General features: G+C 44.9%; 1 protein-coding gene across 2 annotated transcripts in view; it reads right to left on the bottom strand.

Moving 5' to 3' along the window:
* The window catches only part of ANXA6 (annexin A6), a 152,818-nt gene that overhangs the window by 23,233 nt on the left and 111,791 nt on the right, over positions 1-17,794 (bottom strand). For both annotated transcript variants that reach the window (XM_068278369.1, XM_068278368.1), the window contains exons 17-20: positions 17,589-17,702; positions 16,896-16,986; positions 3,816-3,895; positions 2,841-2,894 (exon numbers count right to left, since the gene is read on the bottom strand). In XM_068278369.1, the coding sequence (XP_068134470.1) occupies positions 2,841-2,894; positions 3,816-3,895; positions 16,896-16,986; positions 17,589-17,702 (339 nt within the window). The remainder of the gene's footprint in view (positions 1-2,840; positions 2,895-3,815; positions 3,896-16,895; positions 16,987-17,588; positions 17,703-17,794) is intronic.

The following is a 17,794-nucleotide window of genomic DNA, read 5'->3' as shown; positions in this document are numbered from 1 at the left end:
AAAGCGCTTTTCAAAGTGCTTTTGCAGAGAGATTTGTTTTTTGGCTTCCTGACGCAAGTCAGGAAGTGAACTCTTTGACCCGGAAATTAAAAAATACAATGTATTTATTCATCAAAGCACAAATGCAATCGCTGCACAAAGCGATTTTGTGAGCATTTTTCACTTTTCCAATACCGTCTGTTGTAGCAAAATCGCCCTAAAAATGGTACAGGCAGCGCTTTGCTGAGCGGAAAGCAGACGAAGCGCTCTGATATGAACTATCCCATAAGGAATCATTGCACTAGCGATTTTAGGGAGTTTTTTTAAATCACTGACGCAAAAAAAACAAAACCAAAAAAACGCAAAATGCACTGGGTGTGAACACTGAACAAGTCTTTAGAGTTTATTTTGAGGACAGGGGATGATTCTCTATAGGGATATGTGTTTAATGAACTTTCTCTGGCAACTGTAGTGAGCGTTATATGGAGGCTGCCATATTTATTTCCTTTTAAGCAATACCAGTTACCTGGCAGCCCTGCTGGTCCTCTGCCTCTAATACTTTTAGTGATGGCCCCTGAACAAGCATGCAGTTAGCTGCATGCTTGTTTCTGCTGTGATTCAGACACTGCTGCAGCCAGATAGATCAGCAGGGCTGCCAGGCAACTGGTATTGTTTAACAGGAAAAACATATGGCAGCCTCCATATACTTCTCACTTCAGTTATCCTTTAAGTAACCTTTCACAAGTGTAATAAATTAGTATTACCGTTACTTAACATTACCTTCCCTGTAGGAGTCCCCCTAAATCAGGCATGGACAAACTCGGCCCTCCAGCTGTTAAGCAACTACAAATCCCACAATGCATTTTAATTTATGAGTCATGATTGTGGCTGTCAGACTCCAGCAATGCATTGTGGGACTTGCAGTTCTTCAACTGCTGGAGGGCCAAGTTTGCCCAAGCCTGCCCTAAATCCACTTTAAATTCTAATTTAAGTTTTCGTCTTATTTTTACAACAAGAATTCCAGCTGTAAAATATTGTTCAGCTCGTCATTATTTATCTTTCCTGCGAGGTTAGCTGGCTTCCTTCTAGTTCCTCAGTCATTTATCTATAAAAATCAATCCCATTATTTTAATTGCTGTCCTTTAATTTACTTTACTCCTATTATTAGCTGGAGTTTTCCAGTAACCAGATAAGAGCTCATAGATTTACACTTTCCGTTTATGAAGACCTATTTATTGAGTTTAAAGAGGAACTCCAGTGAAAATAATGTAATAAAAAAAAAAGTGCTTCATTTTTACAATAATTATGTATAAATGATTTAGTCAGTGTTTGCCCATTGTAAAATATTTTAAATCCCTGATTTACATTCTGACATTTATTACATGGTGACATTTTTACTGCTGGCAAGTGATGTAGCTGCTGCTTGCTGTTTTGGCAGTTGGAAACAGCTGTAAACAGCTATTTCCCACAATGCAACAGGGTTCACAGACAGGAAACCGCCAAGAGTAGTACTCAGAATTTCTTTGTGGGAGGGGTTTCACCACAATATCAGCCATACAGCGCCCCCTGATGGTCTGTTTGTGAAAAGGAATAGATTTCTCATAGGAAAGGGGGTATCAGCTACTGATTGGGATAAAGTTCAATTCTTAGTCGGAGTTTCTCTTTAAACATGAAACCCTGCATGGCCATAAAACGTTTTTTTTGTTAAAAATAAAGTTGCTGATTAAATTTCCAAAGTGAGGACTCCCGAAAAACTGTACCGGCTGCTCCCTTTTTTCAGTATTGCTTCCATTTACCACTTGACCACTACAGGTTGTGTTCCCCTTATGGACCAGAGCAATTTTCACCTGTCAGCACTCCTCCCATTCATTCGCCAATAACTTTATCACTACTTATTACACCTAAATGATCTATATCTTGTTTTTTTTTGCCACCAATTAGGCTTTCTTTGGGTGTTTTTTTTTTTTTTTTGCTAAGAATTATTGCAATACTCTGACAGCTCTAAGCATAACTCGGGGAGGCAGAGGCATGATGAGATTTATAGTTGTCACAGCTGGAGTGCCAAGGTTAGCCATCACTGATCAACTGCCCACATGAAAGGGCCCTTATTGGTTTCCCTGTCACCCAATGGGCTACTGAGAAAAATGTAATTTAAACAGCACCATCTTGTGGTAATTGAATAAACTGCAATAGTATAATGATTTTTTTTTTCATTGCATTAAGCTATAACAAACGTTATAAATGCCATTTTAAGCAGATGTTTACAGCAGTAAAAGGCATGAGTGGACTGTGACACCCGTAGAATATGCAAAGCTCTCTATGCCGCGCCTTCTAGTATTCTCCCAGAATGCTCTGGGGGGCGAGTCGAGAGAATTCTGCATATCTAATCAGGTTGTGACATCACTGGGAGGGCGGGACTACACACCAATATACAGCAATATATAGATATAGGAAGGGGTTCAGATGCTGAAACCAGCAAAATAATGTGGGTATCCTAAATAACTTACTGCATTCTACTATATGATGGGATATAGTAGAATGCTACAGTATATTATTCAAGTTAGTCAATATGGTCACTACGGGGCCTCTTTAATCCAGCCTATATTTATTAAAATAAAAGTTTACAGAAAGCACACAACTCCAAATTCATCAACCTTTTATCATTCCTCCCATTATCGTCTAATATGACCCATGCAAAGGTTGAACACTTTTTTTCATCCAATACCAGACAATTAAAAAAACACAAAAAACAAGCAAACAAACAGAAAAGTTTAATTTCAAAGATCAAAGCCAGGTTGCAGGACCGCACGTGTGGCATAGTACAGTCAATCTACCGTTATCTGTCCAATCTCCTCACTCACCTTCGCGTCTTCCACGGCTTTCTCGAGATCTTCACCTGCCTCGTCACGATTGGCCTGAAGAGATGGAATAATTCAGATATTACATGATGACTGCAGAGGTTTACTGGGATTTCCCATGATGCAATAGGTCCAAACAGAGCAATCGGTACTGCCTTTCCAGCACAACCGATTAGAACAAGCATTTTTCCACACAACAAAATGGCCATCGAACGATCATTTTTAAAATTGTTCGCAATCGATTGGGACACCAAAAAAAGTTTATTTTCTGCCAATCTGATCACAATTATATCTGATCACTCAAACGATTATCCACTAAAAATGGTACAGTTAGTGGCCAACTTAAGACTCCGCTTTTGATTTTGGGAATGAGTAGCAGTCAGGTCATGTTGAGGGAAACGAGGAGGTAGGCTCTACATTATTATTATTAATAATGTATTTATTATTATTGATTTATAAAGCGCCACCATATTCCGTGGCTCTGTACAAAGTAAGAAAAAGAAACATGGGGTACATAATGATACAGACAATGATATACATCAAATCTGGACACTGGTACACAATACAGAACTGGTGATTACACTGACAGATGTAGCCTGATGACTAAAATGTATAACAGAGTGTAAGCTCCGAAATAAATAAATTTCAAGACACAAAACGGTTAGAGAGCCTTGCCCTTCCAAGCTTAAAATCTAAAGGCATGGGGGAACTAGAGGTGGGGGGGTTATGCAGCATACATACAGGCAGTGTGTGTTTAGGCTATCAAGTAAGGAGTACAACTTGGCTTTAGGACAAAGGGGGAATGGACAAAGGTGGAGCATATGCCTGTCAAGAAAAAAAGTGAGTTTTGAGAGAGGGTTTAAAGATTTCAAAGGTTGGAGAGTGACTGATATGCTGTGGAAGGGCATTCCAGAGGAGGGGTGAAGCACCTGAGAAGTCTTGTATACATAAATATAGTTTCTGTATTGGGACACTTACAGAAGCCAGGGAGATCAGGATCCTCTTGAAGTGACCAGATGTGTCTGAACTGATAGCGTCTTCCAATGATTTGTTGTAAGCTGGGGTGAGATAGAAATACAAAGACGTTGTTATATAAGTCAGTATTCCTGATCCCACCTAAGATTGGTACCAAATACAATCAGCCCCACAAGCATCCAACTAAAATAAAATCTCATTAATATCTGAACAAAACCGATTAAATAATAAGATCAGTTGAAATGGTCTAGAAATCAGATTAAAGGGCCACTATGGCAAAAAAATTTAAAATTTAAAATACAGGTAGTCCTCGGCTTACGAACGCCCGACTTACAAACGACCCGCCGATACGAACGCCTTCCGACCTGCCGCGATGAGGTCACGCAGCCAGGGGACTACCTCTTGTGCCCACTTTTTCTAAAGCAGAGTATGTGCAGCAGAAGCCACTACAAGTCTCACCTCATCCATGGCGGCTCCGGGCCAATCAGCGGCGTCCTCTCTCCTCTCAATGTTCCTCCCAGTGGCTTCCCTAGCATCGCGTAATGACACAATCAAAAATAGCACCCTGCGGCTCCTTCTGATTGCATCATTACGTGACGCTACTAGTGAAGCCGCTGGGAGGAATGGTGAAGGGAGAGAGAACGCCGCTGATTGGCCCTGAGCCGCCATGGATGAGATGAGACTTGTAGTGGCTTCTGCTGTGCATTGGGGGCAAGAGATGCACAATAAATACACAAGGAGACACAGAGGGGAACACTGGAAGCACAGGGGACAGAGAAGGCACAGCGTTCCGACTTAAGAACGGATTCAGGTTAAGAATGAACCTAGAGTCCCTATCTCGTTCGTTAACCGGGGACTACCTGTATGTGCAAACATAAGTAGAACGTTTTTTCCAGAGTAAAATGAGCCATAAATGACTTTTCTCCTATGTTGCTGTCACTTACAGTAGGCAGTAGAAATCTGACAGAAGAGACAGGTTTTGGACTAGTCCATCTCCTCATGGGGGATTTTCAGGGATTTGTTTATTTTCAAAAGCACTTAGTGAATGGCAGTTGCTCTGTCCAACTGCCAAAAAAAACAGTAGCGAGCAGGGAAGCTGGCCTGCATCATTGTTTTTCACGGACTATCTTTATAAAGAATAAAACCCTTGCTGAGAATCCCCTATGAAGAGATGGAGAAGTCCAAAACCTGTCGCTTCTGTCAGACTTCTACTACCTACTGTAAGTGACGGCAACATAGGAGAAAAGTAATTTATGGCTCATTTTACTCTGGAAAAAACATACTTATTTGTTTATGTTTGCACATATTTTAAAGTTTACAATTTTTCGCCATAGTGCCCCTTTAACCACCCTGGCGTTCTATTAAGATCGCCAGGTTGGCGGCGCAGCACTATTTTTTGAGTTTTTATTTTTTTTAATCCTGTAGCTAGCCTAGCGCTAGCTACATAATTCCCCCCTCCCTGCGGCATCCCTCCCACCCCTCCGATCGCCGCCTGCGCGTATGCCCGTCCGGAAATCCCGTTCTGAACGGGATTTCCTTTAGGGCTTCCCCCGTCGCCATGACGATTATCGTGATGACGTCATCGACGTTGTGACGTCATCAGGAGTCCCGATCCACCCCTCAGCGCTGCCTGGCACTGTTTGGCCAGGCTGCGCACGGGGTCTGCGGGGGGGGCCCTCTTTCGCGTCGGGTAGCGGTAGATCGGTGGCGAGCAGCGGCGATCGACCCGAACACACAGCAAGCAAAGTGTTTGCTGCGTGTTTTTTTTTTTAAAAGATCAAAATTGGACCAGCGGGGCCTGAGCGGCGCCCTCCAGCGGTCATTGACGAGCTGAGCACGTCCATACCACCAAGGAGGTTGAGCCTTAAACATGGAGGAACTTACAAGGACAGAAGTACGAATCAGACCTGTATTTTATGTCACAACCGTACCTATTAATTCTTTAAACCTACAGCAGTTCTCAGCATGGTGGGATATGACCCTTATCTAGGCCCACATGCAATTTACTTTTCCTCCTGCAATTTCTCCCAGGTTGTACTTTCACACCTTGTCATAAAATGCCTTGTAAACCCCCAGCAAGCTAGAAAAGACTCAAAACTATTTTTAAAGTACTCTTTCAGCAACTTTTAGGTACTTTTTGAATTGTAAAATGCTTAAAAGTTATTTTCAAGAGAAATGATCTCCTAAGAGAAGCTAATTGCATACGGGCCCTAGTGTTTAACCACTTCACGACCGCCCCCAGCCGATGGGCGGCGGCAAAGTCCGGGCCCAAACGACCGCAATACGCCCATCGGCGGGGGCGGCTGCGGGAGTGGCTATGCGGCGATCGCGTCATTCGTGACGCGATCAGCCGCCGGGGACTGGCTCCGCCCCCCGTTCGCTGTAACCCGCCGGCCGTTCGGAAGCGCCGGCGGGTTACTAGCATCCGGATCGCCGCGTGTACTGTGTATAATAGGCTTTGTAATGTATACAAAGCCTATTATACTGGCTGCCTCCTGCCCTGGTGGTCCCAGTGTCCGAGGGACCACCAGGGCAGGCTGCAGCCACCCTAGTCTGCACCCAAGCACACTGATTTCCCCCCCCCTGCCCTCTGATCGCCCACAGCACCCCTCAGACCCCCCCCCTGCCCACCCCCCAGACCACTGTTTGCACCCAGTCACCCCCCTAATCACCCATCAATCACTCCCTGTCACTATCTGTCAACGCTATTTTTTTTTTTAGTCCCTAATCTGCCCCCTACTCCCTCCTGATCACCCCCCCACCCCTCAGATTCTCCCCAGACCCCCCCCAGACCCCCCCCCCCGTGTACTGTATGCATCTATCCCCCCTGATCACCTGTCAATCACCTGTCAATCACCTGTCAATCACCCGTCAATCACCCGTCAATCACCCGTCAATCACCCCCTGTCACTGCCACCCATCAATCAGCCCCTAACCTGCCCCTTGCGGGCAATCTGATCACCCACCCACTCCAATAGATCGCCCGCAGATCCGACATCAGATCACCTCCCAAATCCATTGTTTACATCTATTCTCTCCTCTAAACACCCACTAATTACCCATCAATCACCCCCTATCACCACCTGTCACTGTTACCCATCAGATTAGACCCTAATCTGCCCCTTGCGGGCACCCAATCACCCGCCCACACGCTCAGATTGCCCTCAGACCCCCCCCCACCTTATCAATTCGCCCGTGCAATATTTACATCTGTTATTCCCTGTAATAACCCACTTATCACCTGTCAATCACCCATCAATCACCCCCTGTCACTGCCACCCATCAATCACCCCCTGTTACTGCCACCCATCAATCAGCCCCTAACCTGACCCTTGCGGGCAATCTGATCACCCACCCACACCAATAGATCGCCCGCAGATCCGACATTAGATCACCCCCCAAGTGCAGTGTTTACATCTCTTCTCTCTTTTAAACACCCACTAATTACCCATCAATCACCCCCTATCACCACCTGTCACTGTTACCCATCAGATTAGACCCTAATCTGGCCCTTGCGGGCACCCAATCACCCGCCCACACGCTCAGATTGCCCTTAGACCCCCCCTTATCAATTCGCCAGTGCAATATTTACATCTGTTATTCCCTGTAATAAGCCACTGATCACCTGTCAATCACCCATCAATCACCCCCTGTCACTGCCACCCACCAATCACCCCCTGTCACTGCCACCCATCAAACAGCCCCTAACCTGCCCCTTGCGGGCAGTCTGATCACCCACCCACACCAATAGATCGCCCGCAGATCCGACATCAGATCACCTCCCAAGTGCAGTGTTTACATCTCTTCTCTCCTCTAAACACCCACTAATTACCCATCAATCACCCATCAATCACCCCCTACCACCACCTGTCACTGTTACCCATCAGATTAGACCCTAATCTGCCCCTTGCGGGCACCCAATCACCCGCCCACACCTCAGAACGCCCTCAGACCCCAGCCCTGATCACCTCGCCAGTGCATTGCTTGCATCTATTTCCCCCCTCTAATCACACCTTGAGACACCCATCAATCACCTCCTGTCACCCCCTAGCACACTTACCCATCAGATCAGGCCCTAATTTGCCCCGTGTGGGCTCCTGATCACTCGGCCAAACCCTCAGATCCCCCTCAGACCCCCTTCCGATCACCTCCCCAGTGCATTGATTGCATCTATTTTCCCCTCTAACCGCCCCCTGAGACACCCATCAATCACCTCCTGTCACCCCCCCTAGCACTCCTATCCATCAGATCAGGCCCAATACATCCTGTCATCTAAGAGGCCACCCTGCTTATGACCGATTCCACAAAATTTGCCCCCTCATAGACCACCTGTCATCAAAATTTGCAGATGCTTATACCCCTGAACAGTCATTTTGAGAAATTTGGTTTCCAGACTACTCACAGTTTTGGGCCCGTAAAATGCCAGGGCAGTATAGGAACCCCACAAGTGACCCCATTTTAGAAAGAAGACACCCCAAGGTATTCTGTTAGGTGTATGATGAGTTCATATAATATTTTATTTTTTGTCAAAAGTTAGCAGAAATTGGATTTTTATTGTTTTTTTCACAAAGTGTCATTTTTCACTAACTTGTGACAAAAAATAAAATCTTCTATGAACTCACCATACCCCTAACAGAATACCTTGGGGTGTCTTCTTTCTAAAATGGGGTCACTTGTGGGGTTCCTATACTGCCCTGGCATTTTAGGGGCCCTAAACCGTGAGGAGTAGTCTAGAAAACAAATGCCTCAGGGCTCGTTTCCACTATCGCAAATCTGCATGCGTCCAACGCATGCAGATCCGCACATGTAATACAAGTGGATGGGCCTGTTTCCACTGTAGCGTTGTTGAGGTGCGTTTTTTTCAGCGTGAAAAAAACGCACAAAAGAGCCAACGATTTCGCCTGCGTCGGGAATCCGTGCGAATCGCCGCTAATGTATTTAATAGTAAAAACGCATGCGTTTGTTACATGCGTTTTTACCCGCGATTTCGCGTGCGATTTCGCACCTTTTTCAATTTTATTTAGCCCTGGCAGTGTCATGGTTAATTTCGCATGGCACCCTGCCATGCGAAATCGCAGGCGAAATCGCGGGTAAAAACGCATGTGGAAACGCATCCGCATGCGTTTTTACAAGCGTCGGAATGCGGCCGAAATCGCGTCGCAACAGTGGGAACGAGCCCTCAAAATGACCTGTGAATAGGACGTTGGGCCCCTTAGCGCACCTAGGCTGCAAAAAAGTGTCACACATGTGGTATCGCCATACTCAGGAGAAGTAGTATAATGTGTTTTGTGGTGTATTTTTACACATACCCATGCTGGGTGGGAGAAATCTCTCTGTAAATGGACAATTGTGTGTAAAAAAAAAATCAAATAATTGTCATTTACAGAGATATTTCTCCCACCCAGCATTGGTATGTGTAAAAATACACCCCAAAACACATTATACTACTTCTCCTGAGTACGGCGGTACCACATGTGTGGCACTTTTTTGCACCCTAAGTGCGCTAAGGGGCCCAAAGTCCAATGAGTACCTTTAGGATTTCACAGGTCATTTTGCGACATTTGGTTTCAAGACTACTCCTCACAGTTTAGGGCCCCTAAAATGCCAGGGCAGTATAGGAACCCCACAAATGACCCCATTTTAGAAAGAAGACACCCCAAGGTATTCCGTTAGGAGTATGGTGAGTTCATAGAAGATTTTATTTTTTGTCACAAGTTAGCGGAAAATGACACTTTGTGAAAACAAACAATTAAAATCAATTTCCGCTAACTTGTGACAAAAAAAAAAAATCTTCTATGAACTCACCATACATCTAACGGAATACCTTGGGGTGTCTTCTTTCTAAAATGGGGTAATTTGTGGGGTTCCTATACTGTCCTGGCATTTTAGGGGCCCTAAACCGTGAGGAGTAGTCTTGAAACGAAATTTCTCAAAATGACCTGTGAAATCCTAAAGGTACTCATTGGACTTTGGGCCCCTTAGCGCAGTTAGGGTGCAAAAAAGTGCCACACATGTGGTATCACCGTACTCAGGAGAAGTAGTATAATGTGTTTTGGGGTGTATTTTTCCACATACCCATGCTGAGTGGGAGAAATATCTCTATAAATAGACAATTGTGTGTAAACAAAATAAAAAAATTGTCATTTACGGAGATATTTCTCCCACCCAGCATGGGTATGTGTAAAAATACACCCCAAAACACATTATACTACTTTTCCTGAGTACGGCAATACCACATGTGTGGCACTTTTTTGCAGCCTAACTGCGCTAAGGGGCCCAAAGTCCAATGAGCATCTTTAGGTTTACAGGGGTGCTTCCAATTAGGCACCCCCCAAAATGCCAGGACAGTGAACACACCCCACAAATGACCCCATTTTGGAAAGTAGACACTTCAAGGTATTCAGAGAGGAGCATAGTGAGTCCGTGGCAGATTTCATTTTTTTTTGTCGCAAGTTAGAAGAAATGGAAACTTTTTTTTTTTTTTTCACAAAGTGTCATTTTCCGCTAACTTGTGACAAAAAATAAAATCTTCTATGAACTCACCATGCCTCTCACTGAATACTTTGGGATGTCTTCTTTCCAAAATGGGGTCATTTGGCGGGTATTTGTACTATCCTGGAATTTTAGCCCCTCATGAAACCTGACAGGTGCGCAGAAAAGTCAGAGATGCTTGAAAATGGGAAAATTCACTTTTGGCACCATAGTTTGTAAACGCTATAACTTTTACCCAATCCAATAAATATACACTGAATGGTTTTTTTTTTATCAAAGACATGTAGCAGAATAACTTTCGCGCTCAAGTGTATAGGAAATTTTACTTTATTTGAAAAATGTCAGCACAGAAAGTTAAAAAAGTCATTTTTTTGACAAAATTCATGTCGTTTTTGATGAATATAATAAAAAGTAAAACTCGCAGCAGCAATCAAATAGCATCAAAAGAAAGCTGTATTAGTGACAAGAAAAGGAGGTAAAATTCATTTAGGTGGTAGGTTGTATGACCGAGCATTAAACCGTGAAAGCTGCAGTGGTCTGAATGGAGAAAAAGGCTCTGGTCCTTAAAGTGAACCAGAGACGAAGCACCCATGTGTATTTTACCATAGAAATCAGTGGGAACATTAGAGAAAACATTTACCATGCTCTCTGTTCCATCCTCACTGCTAAAAGTGTCTGTTATCTAGCTGAGATAAGAATCCCGGACTGAGCATTGATTCTGGCTTTGCTATAATGACTCAGCTATAATGATTCCTGAGCAAAGCCAGCAGGGGGCAGGCTTGGACTTGAAGACAGCAAAGAACACAGTCTCAGCTATAATTATTCTGTAGCAAAGCCAGACCGACTGCTTAGTCGGGATTCTTATCTTAGAGGTGATAACAGGCAAATTAAACAGAGAACAATGTAACAAAGAGCAGATTAGGTGTTTACTGTCATGTTCCCACTGATTTATAAGGTAAAATACATGAGGTTGCTTCATCTCTGGTTCTCTTTAAGGGGCGAAAAGACTGGTCCTCAAGTGGTTAATGGACACCTTTTGTGAAAAAGCCTAATATATAAAATACATCAACAACAACAAAACATTCAGAGCTTTTTTTCCGCACAGAACCCAAAGTGCATACATACGTTAGTCTCATGCACTTGAAACAAAAAAAGAAACACAGAGAGCCCAATATGGTGCAGTAAGTCTAACAATTGTTGGCGAAATAATTAACAGATGTAGATATACTCACAAACACGGGTTGCCACATAGGCAACCACTCGAAATGCAGGTGGGGAGCATTAGAACCTGACCCCACTCAGGTTTAAGAAGTCGCTCTCTGCAGACAGAAAGAAGGGGAGAGTCCCCTCCACCCAAGGTGGACTATATACTGTGCAAATTTGGACAGAGGCGCCAGGCAGGTTAAAATGATCTAAAAGCAACTAAAAAGGGGGAGTACAGGTGGACTTACCTCCTGAAATGATGGACAATCGAGATTGTTCAAATCGCAAATAACAATTTATTTTGGCACTCCGCAACGCGTTTCGCAGGTATAACCCGCTTCATCAGGCAAGGAGTGCAAGCTCAAAAAGCTCCACAGAGGCGCATTGCCACTATTGGACCTTTTTGAGCTTGCACTCCATGCCTGATGAAGCGGGTTATACCTGCGAAACGCGTTGCGGAGTGCCAAAATAAATTGTTATTTGCGATTTGAACAATCTCGATTGTCCATCATTTCAGGAGGTAAGTCCACCTGTACTCCTCCTTTTTAGTTGCTTTAAGATCATTTTAACCTGCCTGGCGCCTCTGTCCAAATTTGCACAATAAGTTTGTCTCAGTTCAGTACGTAGTTGCGGTTTATGATGCGTTACAGGTGGTTTTTCAGTTTTGATTTAAACACCTCCAGGGTTGGAGCTGTCTTGATTGGGTGTGGCAAGGCATTCCAAAGGGTTGGGGCAGCAGGACAGAAAACTTTGCCTCCGAAGATCTTTAAATGGACTCAAAGTCAAGTTATTAGATGCCGTGTATCTGAATCAGGGCTGGTGCACACCAAGAGCGCTTCTGAGTGCTTTTCACATGGCCAGCACTTTGAAAAGCGCTTGGCGACTGAAACCCTATGAGGGTGTTCCTACAGCAGCGTTGTGATTTTTTTTAAAACCAAAAACGCGATGCATGTAGAATTTTTTGAAGCTTGAATGGATGAGCAAAAACTCATTCAAAAATCGCTCAGAAAATTGCTTCACAAAATCACTATCACAAATCGCTAAGCGCTAGCGATTGCAATAGCAATTTTGGTGTGCACTAGCCCTAAATTGCACTATTAATTATTTTTTCCTATGTCACTGTCACAGTAGCTAGTGAAAATCCCACAGATCTGACATGTTTTGGACTAGTCCATCTCCTAATGGGGTGATTTTTGTGTATTTCTGTATTTACAAAAGCACTGCCTAAACAGCATTTGCTCAGCTGCCAAAATAGTGTACAAACAAGTAGGAAGGTTGGCTGTCATCTTTGTATATGTTTTTGTAAAGAAAAAATTTTTTTGGGGTTAGAATCTCCCATAAAAAGACGGATTAGTCCATACTCTGTCAGATCTGTTAGCTTTTGAATACCTACTGTAAGTGACAGCGACATAGTAAAATACACTATAACTTACATTTTTATTCTGTGTAAAAATGTACATTAGTGTATTTTACTGTGTAAGTAATGTATATTTAAAATTTTACAGCGTTTCACTATAGCTGTCCTGTATCCCATTACCAACTTCAATAGAGTTATCTCGTGTGAGATCAGTGCACTGCTTTGACCTCATTCAGCAGAACTGGTTGTGCTGTAAATTCTTGGAATGCTTTGATCTCTCACTACTAGCAGAAGATATAGAAACTGAAAGCAGAAGTCCTCTGTTATTGTCTCACACTGCCCCCTAGTGACAGGGGGCCATAAATATACATTACAGCAGCACTAATTCAAAGCAAGGAAATATAACAAATAAGAAATTAAAAAAGTGCCAAAATAAATTGGCCTGGAGCACTTGCAGCCTCTAAATAAACTGGCTGTTAAAGGGTTAAAGGAAAGTGAACGTATGTGTTTCTGTGACAGAAGGTCACGAGAGGCTTTGTCCTGTGTCCTTGCTTTGTAGCCTCTCAGTAAACACCATAATGTGTAGAGTAACCTCATCTCGCAGAAGAATGTTCTGAATGTGCCTATATGTATATATATATATAACACGGGGGAATTTCCCAGAGTTATAGAGCACTGCAGCCGGTCATGTGATGATATATAGCTTCTTCACACACAGGATAAATATATTGTGCAGCTTAACGTGCACCTGCTACAAACGATAACACTTGTGAGGTTATACGCCAGAGAGACTGACCACAATGTACCCCACTGTGTACCCCAGGCTGGGGAGTGGCAATGAGCCCGTCTCTGGGGGGCATACAATGGGGGTTTGCCAGTGCAGAGTTGTTCTGGACTCAGGAGGACTATGCTTCATGGAACTGTTCTCCTCAGTTTTCTGCTAGATGAGGTTTTCAATCTTGTCAATAAATGACGTTAAAAACCACCAGCAAGCAAAAAAATACTCAAAAATAATTTTGATAGTCCTTTTTCGCCAACTTTTGTGTACTTTTTCAATTGTAAAATGCTGAAAACTTATTTTAAAGTGACACTGAAGCATACCTCCCAACTTTTTGAGATGAGAAAAAGGGACACTTAAGCCACGCCCCTGCAACACCCCTGGCCACGCCCCCATCACACCCCTAGTCACGCATACCATAAAGATTTCATAAGAAACATATGTTGTTTTATAATTCAAACCACACTGATCCTTTCTATCCTGGTTCATTTTCCTTCACAGTATCATTTTAAAATTAGTAATATATCAATTTAAAGGATGGGAATAAAGTTTAGAGTCAAACACATTTTTAGTAGAGAAATATACATATTTACATAGAAAGAGGGACAAAGTCCCGAAAGAGGGACAAATGAGGAGGGAGAGAGGGACAGAGGGACAGGGCTCCCAAAGAGGGACTGTCCCTCCGAAAAAGGGACAGTTGGGAGCTATGACTAAAGTGAGTTTTAAAATAAAAAAACAGATACTCACTTAGGGAAAGGGAAGGCTCTGGGTCCTATTGAGGCTCCCTGCCCGTCTCCACATTCTCACGCAGGCTCCCCCATTAGCAGTCCACGCCCAATTGGTCATGGACTGCTCTCTTCAGAGTTGGGGAGACTTCAGCAGTCTTCGTGAGCATTCAGGCTCCCCAAGACTGGCAGTTCTGTACTGCACCAGAGAGGGCACTTGCGCGGAGTGGAGCCCGAGTGCTTCCAAAGACTGCTGAGGTCTCCCCAACCCGGAGTCCCCCAGGAAATGGATGGGGCCTTTTGAAGGGGTTCTGTGAGGGTAAAAAACAAACAAAAAAAAGGGACACTTACCTGGCGCTTCTATCAGCCCTCTGCAGCTGCCATGTCCCGCGCCGTCCTTTACGATCCTCCGTTCCCCGTCGCTGGTCAAATTCGGCATCTGATCCAACTGCGGCTGTGCGGCCGTACGTAAGCTTGCGATGACACACACGGGAGCGAGCACTATTCATCTATTTAGACGGAATATAGACTGGTGCCGGCGGCGGGGAAACGGAGGATCATAGGAGGACGGCGCGGGATATGACAGCTGCCCTGGAGTGCCTCTTACTCTAACAGCAATCAGTGTGTGACGGCTGGGGTGGGAGAAGGGGCGCAGCTAAGGTTTTGGTGGCCCCAAGCAGTCCATAACTTGAAGCCCCCAATCCATGAAAGATGCAGCGATAAAATGGGCAGCCCCACCACAAAACAAAGCGCTGCAGCAAAAATGGGCGTGGCCAAAACATGTGGAAGTAACCAAATACTAGCAGTTTCTAAGCTAAATTGCACCCAGGGTGAGGGCGTAAAATGCACCCCCCACACACGTTAGATAGGTAGATGCCCACAGTATAGATTAGATAGGTAGGTGCCCACAGTATAGGCTAGATAGGTAGGTGCCCACAGTATAGGCTAGATAGGTAGGTGCCCCCAGTATAGGTTAGATAGGTAGGCAGGCACCCCCCAGTATAGATTAGATAGGTAGGTACCCTCCAGTAAAGGTTAGATAGGTGGGTGCCCTCAGTATAGGTAGGTACCCCTCACCACGGGTTAGATAGGTAGATGCCCCCAGTATAGGTTAGATAGGTAGGTGAACGCTGTATAGGTTAGATAGGTAGGTGCACACAGTATAGGTTAGATAGGTAGGTTCCCCCAGTATAGGTTAGATAGGTAGGTGCCCGCAGTACAGGATAGATAGGTAGGTACCCCCCAGTATAGGTTAGATAGGTAGGTGCATGCAGTATAGGTTAGATAGGTGGGTGCCCTCAGCATAGGTTAGATAGGTAGGTGCCCCCAGTAAAGGTTAGATAGGTGGGTGCCTTCAGCATATGTTAGATAGGTAGATGCCCCCAGTACAGGTTAGATAGGTAGGTGAATGCAGTATAGGTTAGATAGGTGGGTGCCCTCAGCATAGGTTAGATAGGTAGATGCCCCCAGTATAGGTTAGATAGGTAGGTGCATGCTGTATAGGTTAGATAGGTGGGTGCCCTCAATATAGGTTAGATAGGTAGGTGCCCCCAGTAAAGGTTAGATAGGTGGGTGCCCTCAGCATAGGTTAGATAGGTAGATGCCCCCAGTACAGGTTAGATAGGTAGGTGAATGCAGTATAGGTTAGATAGGTGGGTGCCCTCAGCATAGGTTAGATAGGTAGATGCCCCCAGTATAGGTTAGATAGGTAGGTGCATGCTGTATAGGTTAGATAGGTGGGTTCCCTCAATATAGGTGAGATAGGTAGGTACCCCTCAGTATAGGTTAGATAGGTAGGTACCCCCCAGTATAGGTTAGATAGGTAGGTACCCCCCAGTATAGGTTAGATAGGTAGGTGCACGCAGTATAGGTTAGATAGGTGGGTGCCCTCAGTATAGGTAGGTACCCCTCAGTATATGTTAGATAGGTAGATGCCCCCAGTATAGGTTAGATAGGTAGATGCCCCCAGTATAGGTTAGATAGGTAGGTGCCCCCAATATAAGTTAGATAGGTAGGTACCCCTCAGTATAGGTTAGATAGGTAGGTACCCCTCAGTATAGGTTAGATAGGTAGGTACCCCTCAGTATAGGTTAGATAGGTAGGTACCCCTCAGTATAGGTTAGATAGGTAGGTACCCCTCAGTATAGGGTTAGATAAGTAGGTGCACGCCCCCTCCTACACTGTGCCCTGAGGCTGGAGCCTCTCTCGCCTCTGCCCCACCCTACGCCCCCTCCTATACTGCGCCCTGAGGCTGGAGCCTTTCTTGCCTTGGCCCCACCCTAAGGCTGGAGCCTCTCTCGCCTCTGCCTCGGCCCGGGCCCCGTCTGACTTGCCATCCAGACTGTGGATAGATGGACTGTAATCCTGCCTGAATCTTATAGCATGAGCCACACCATCCAATCTGCTGCTCACAAATAACCTGACCATGGTAGTTGTGCAGGATATGAGAATCTCTCTCCCATCACAAGCTCTCTGTTTTCTTGGCCTTGTGCTATTTTATTTATCAGAGGGGTGGTTTCTCGGCTCACCTTGCTGGTAAGCGTCACAAATGGCGCGGATCTCCTGGTTGCTTCGTGTTGCCAGGATTTCAATCAAGATTTTTTCATCGGTGCCGGCCCCCTGTAGACACAAGAAACTTGTTACAACTTTCATTCACCTTATAAAGTTCAGCAGGGGGGGAAAAAGACTGCAAATGACGAAGGATGTTCTGCCACTGTATCTGTGTCAGGGCCCGGGCTTAGCATTAGGCACATTAGGCACGAGCCTAGAGGCGCCAGTGTCCAGAGTGGCAGCTCTCATGGGTTTGCGAACCTGCTCTCACCATCCTGGAGCTTGTGTGTACATCATAATTGTCAGATCCATAACAAGTGTAGCCTCAAAAACACCTGGGCTTCTCTCCTCCTGACCTTCTGTGTGCAGCGTGGTGACCGGAGACCCTGAACCATGGTGGCATACTGGAGACAGGCTGGCCTCAGCTACATCACTGCCCGGAGTATAGAGAGCTAAGTGGGCTAGATGGGACTGTGGATGGGACTGCCCATCCAGCTCTCTATGCTACATGTATACATCCATCAAATGCAGCGGCTATGGTCTGTTATGACCCAGGTGAGAGTTTCCAACTTTTGTCACTCAATAGAAGACAATTTGTGAAAAAAAATCAGAAGACCGGTGACGTCAAAGTAGTCATTTGTCCCCCCAGGAATATAAAGAAGTGAGGGTACCGCCATGGCTTTGTTTAATTGCTTGGCGTCAAACTCGGGAGGGGTCATCATCAGTCCCAGGATCAGCTTGGCCAGAGTTCCGGAGAGCTCAGACTTCAGGTCCGCCATCAGGTCCTACAGGAGAGACAAATACCATGTCACATTAGCAAAAATATATGGCTGCGCAAAGAAACTTGCCAAATCTAAGGCTCAACGACGTGCAGAGA

The sequence above is a fragment of the Hyperolius riggenbachi genome, chromosome 3 (assembly GCF_040937935.1).
Source record: "Hyperolius riggenbachi isolate aHypRig1 chromosome 3, aHypRig1.pri, whole genome shotgun sequence".
Taxonomy (NCBI): Eukaryota; Metazoa; Chordata; class Amphibia; order Anura; family Hyperoliidae; genus Hyperolius; species Hyperolius riggenbachi.
This window is presented reverse-complemented; position numbering and strand designations above follow the sequence as displayed.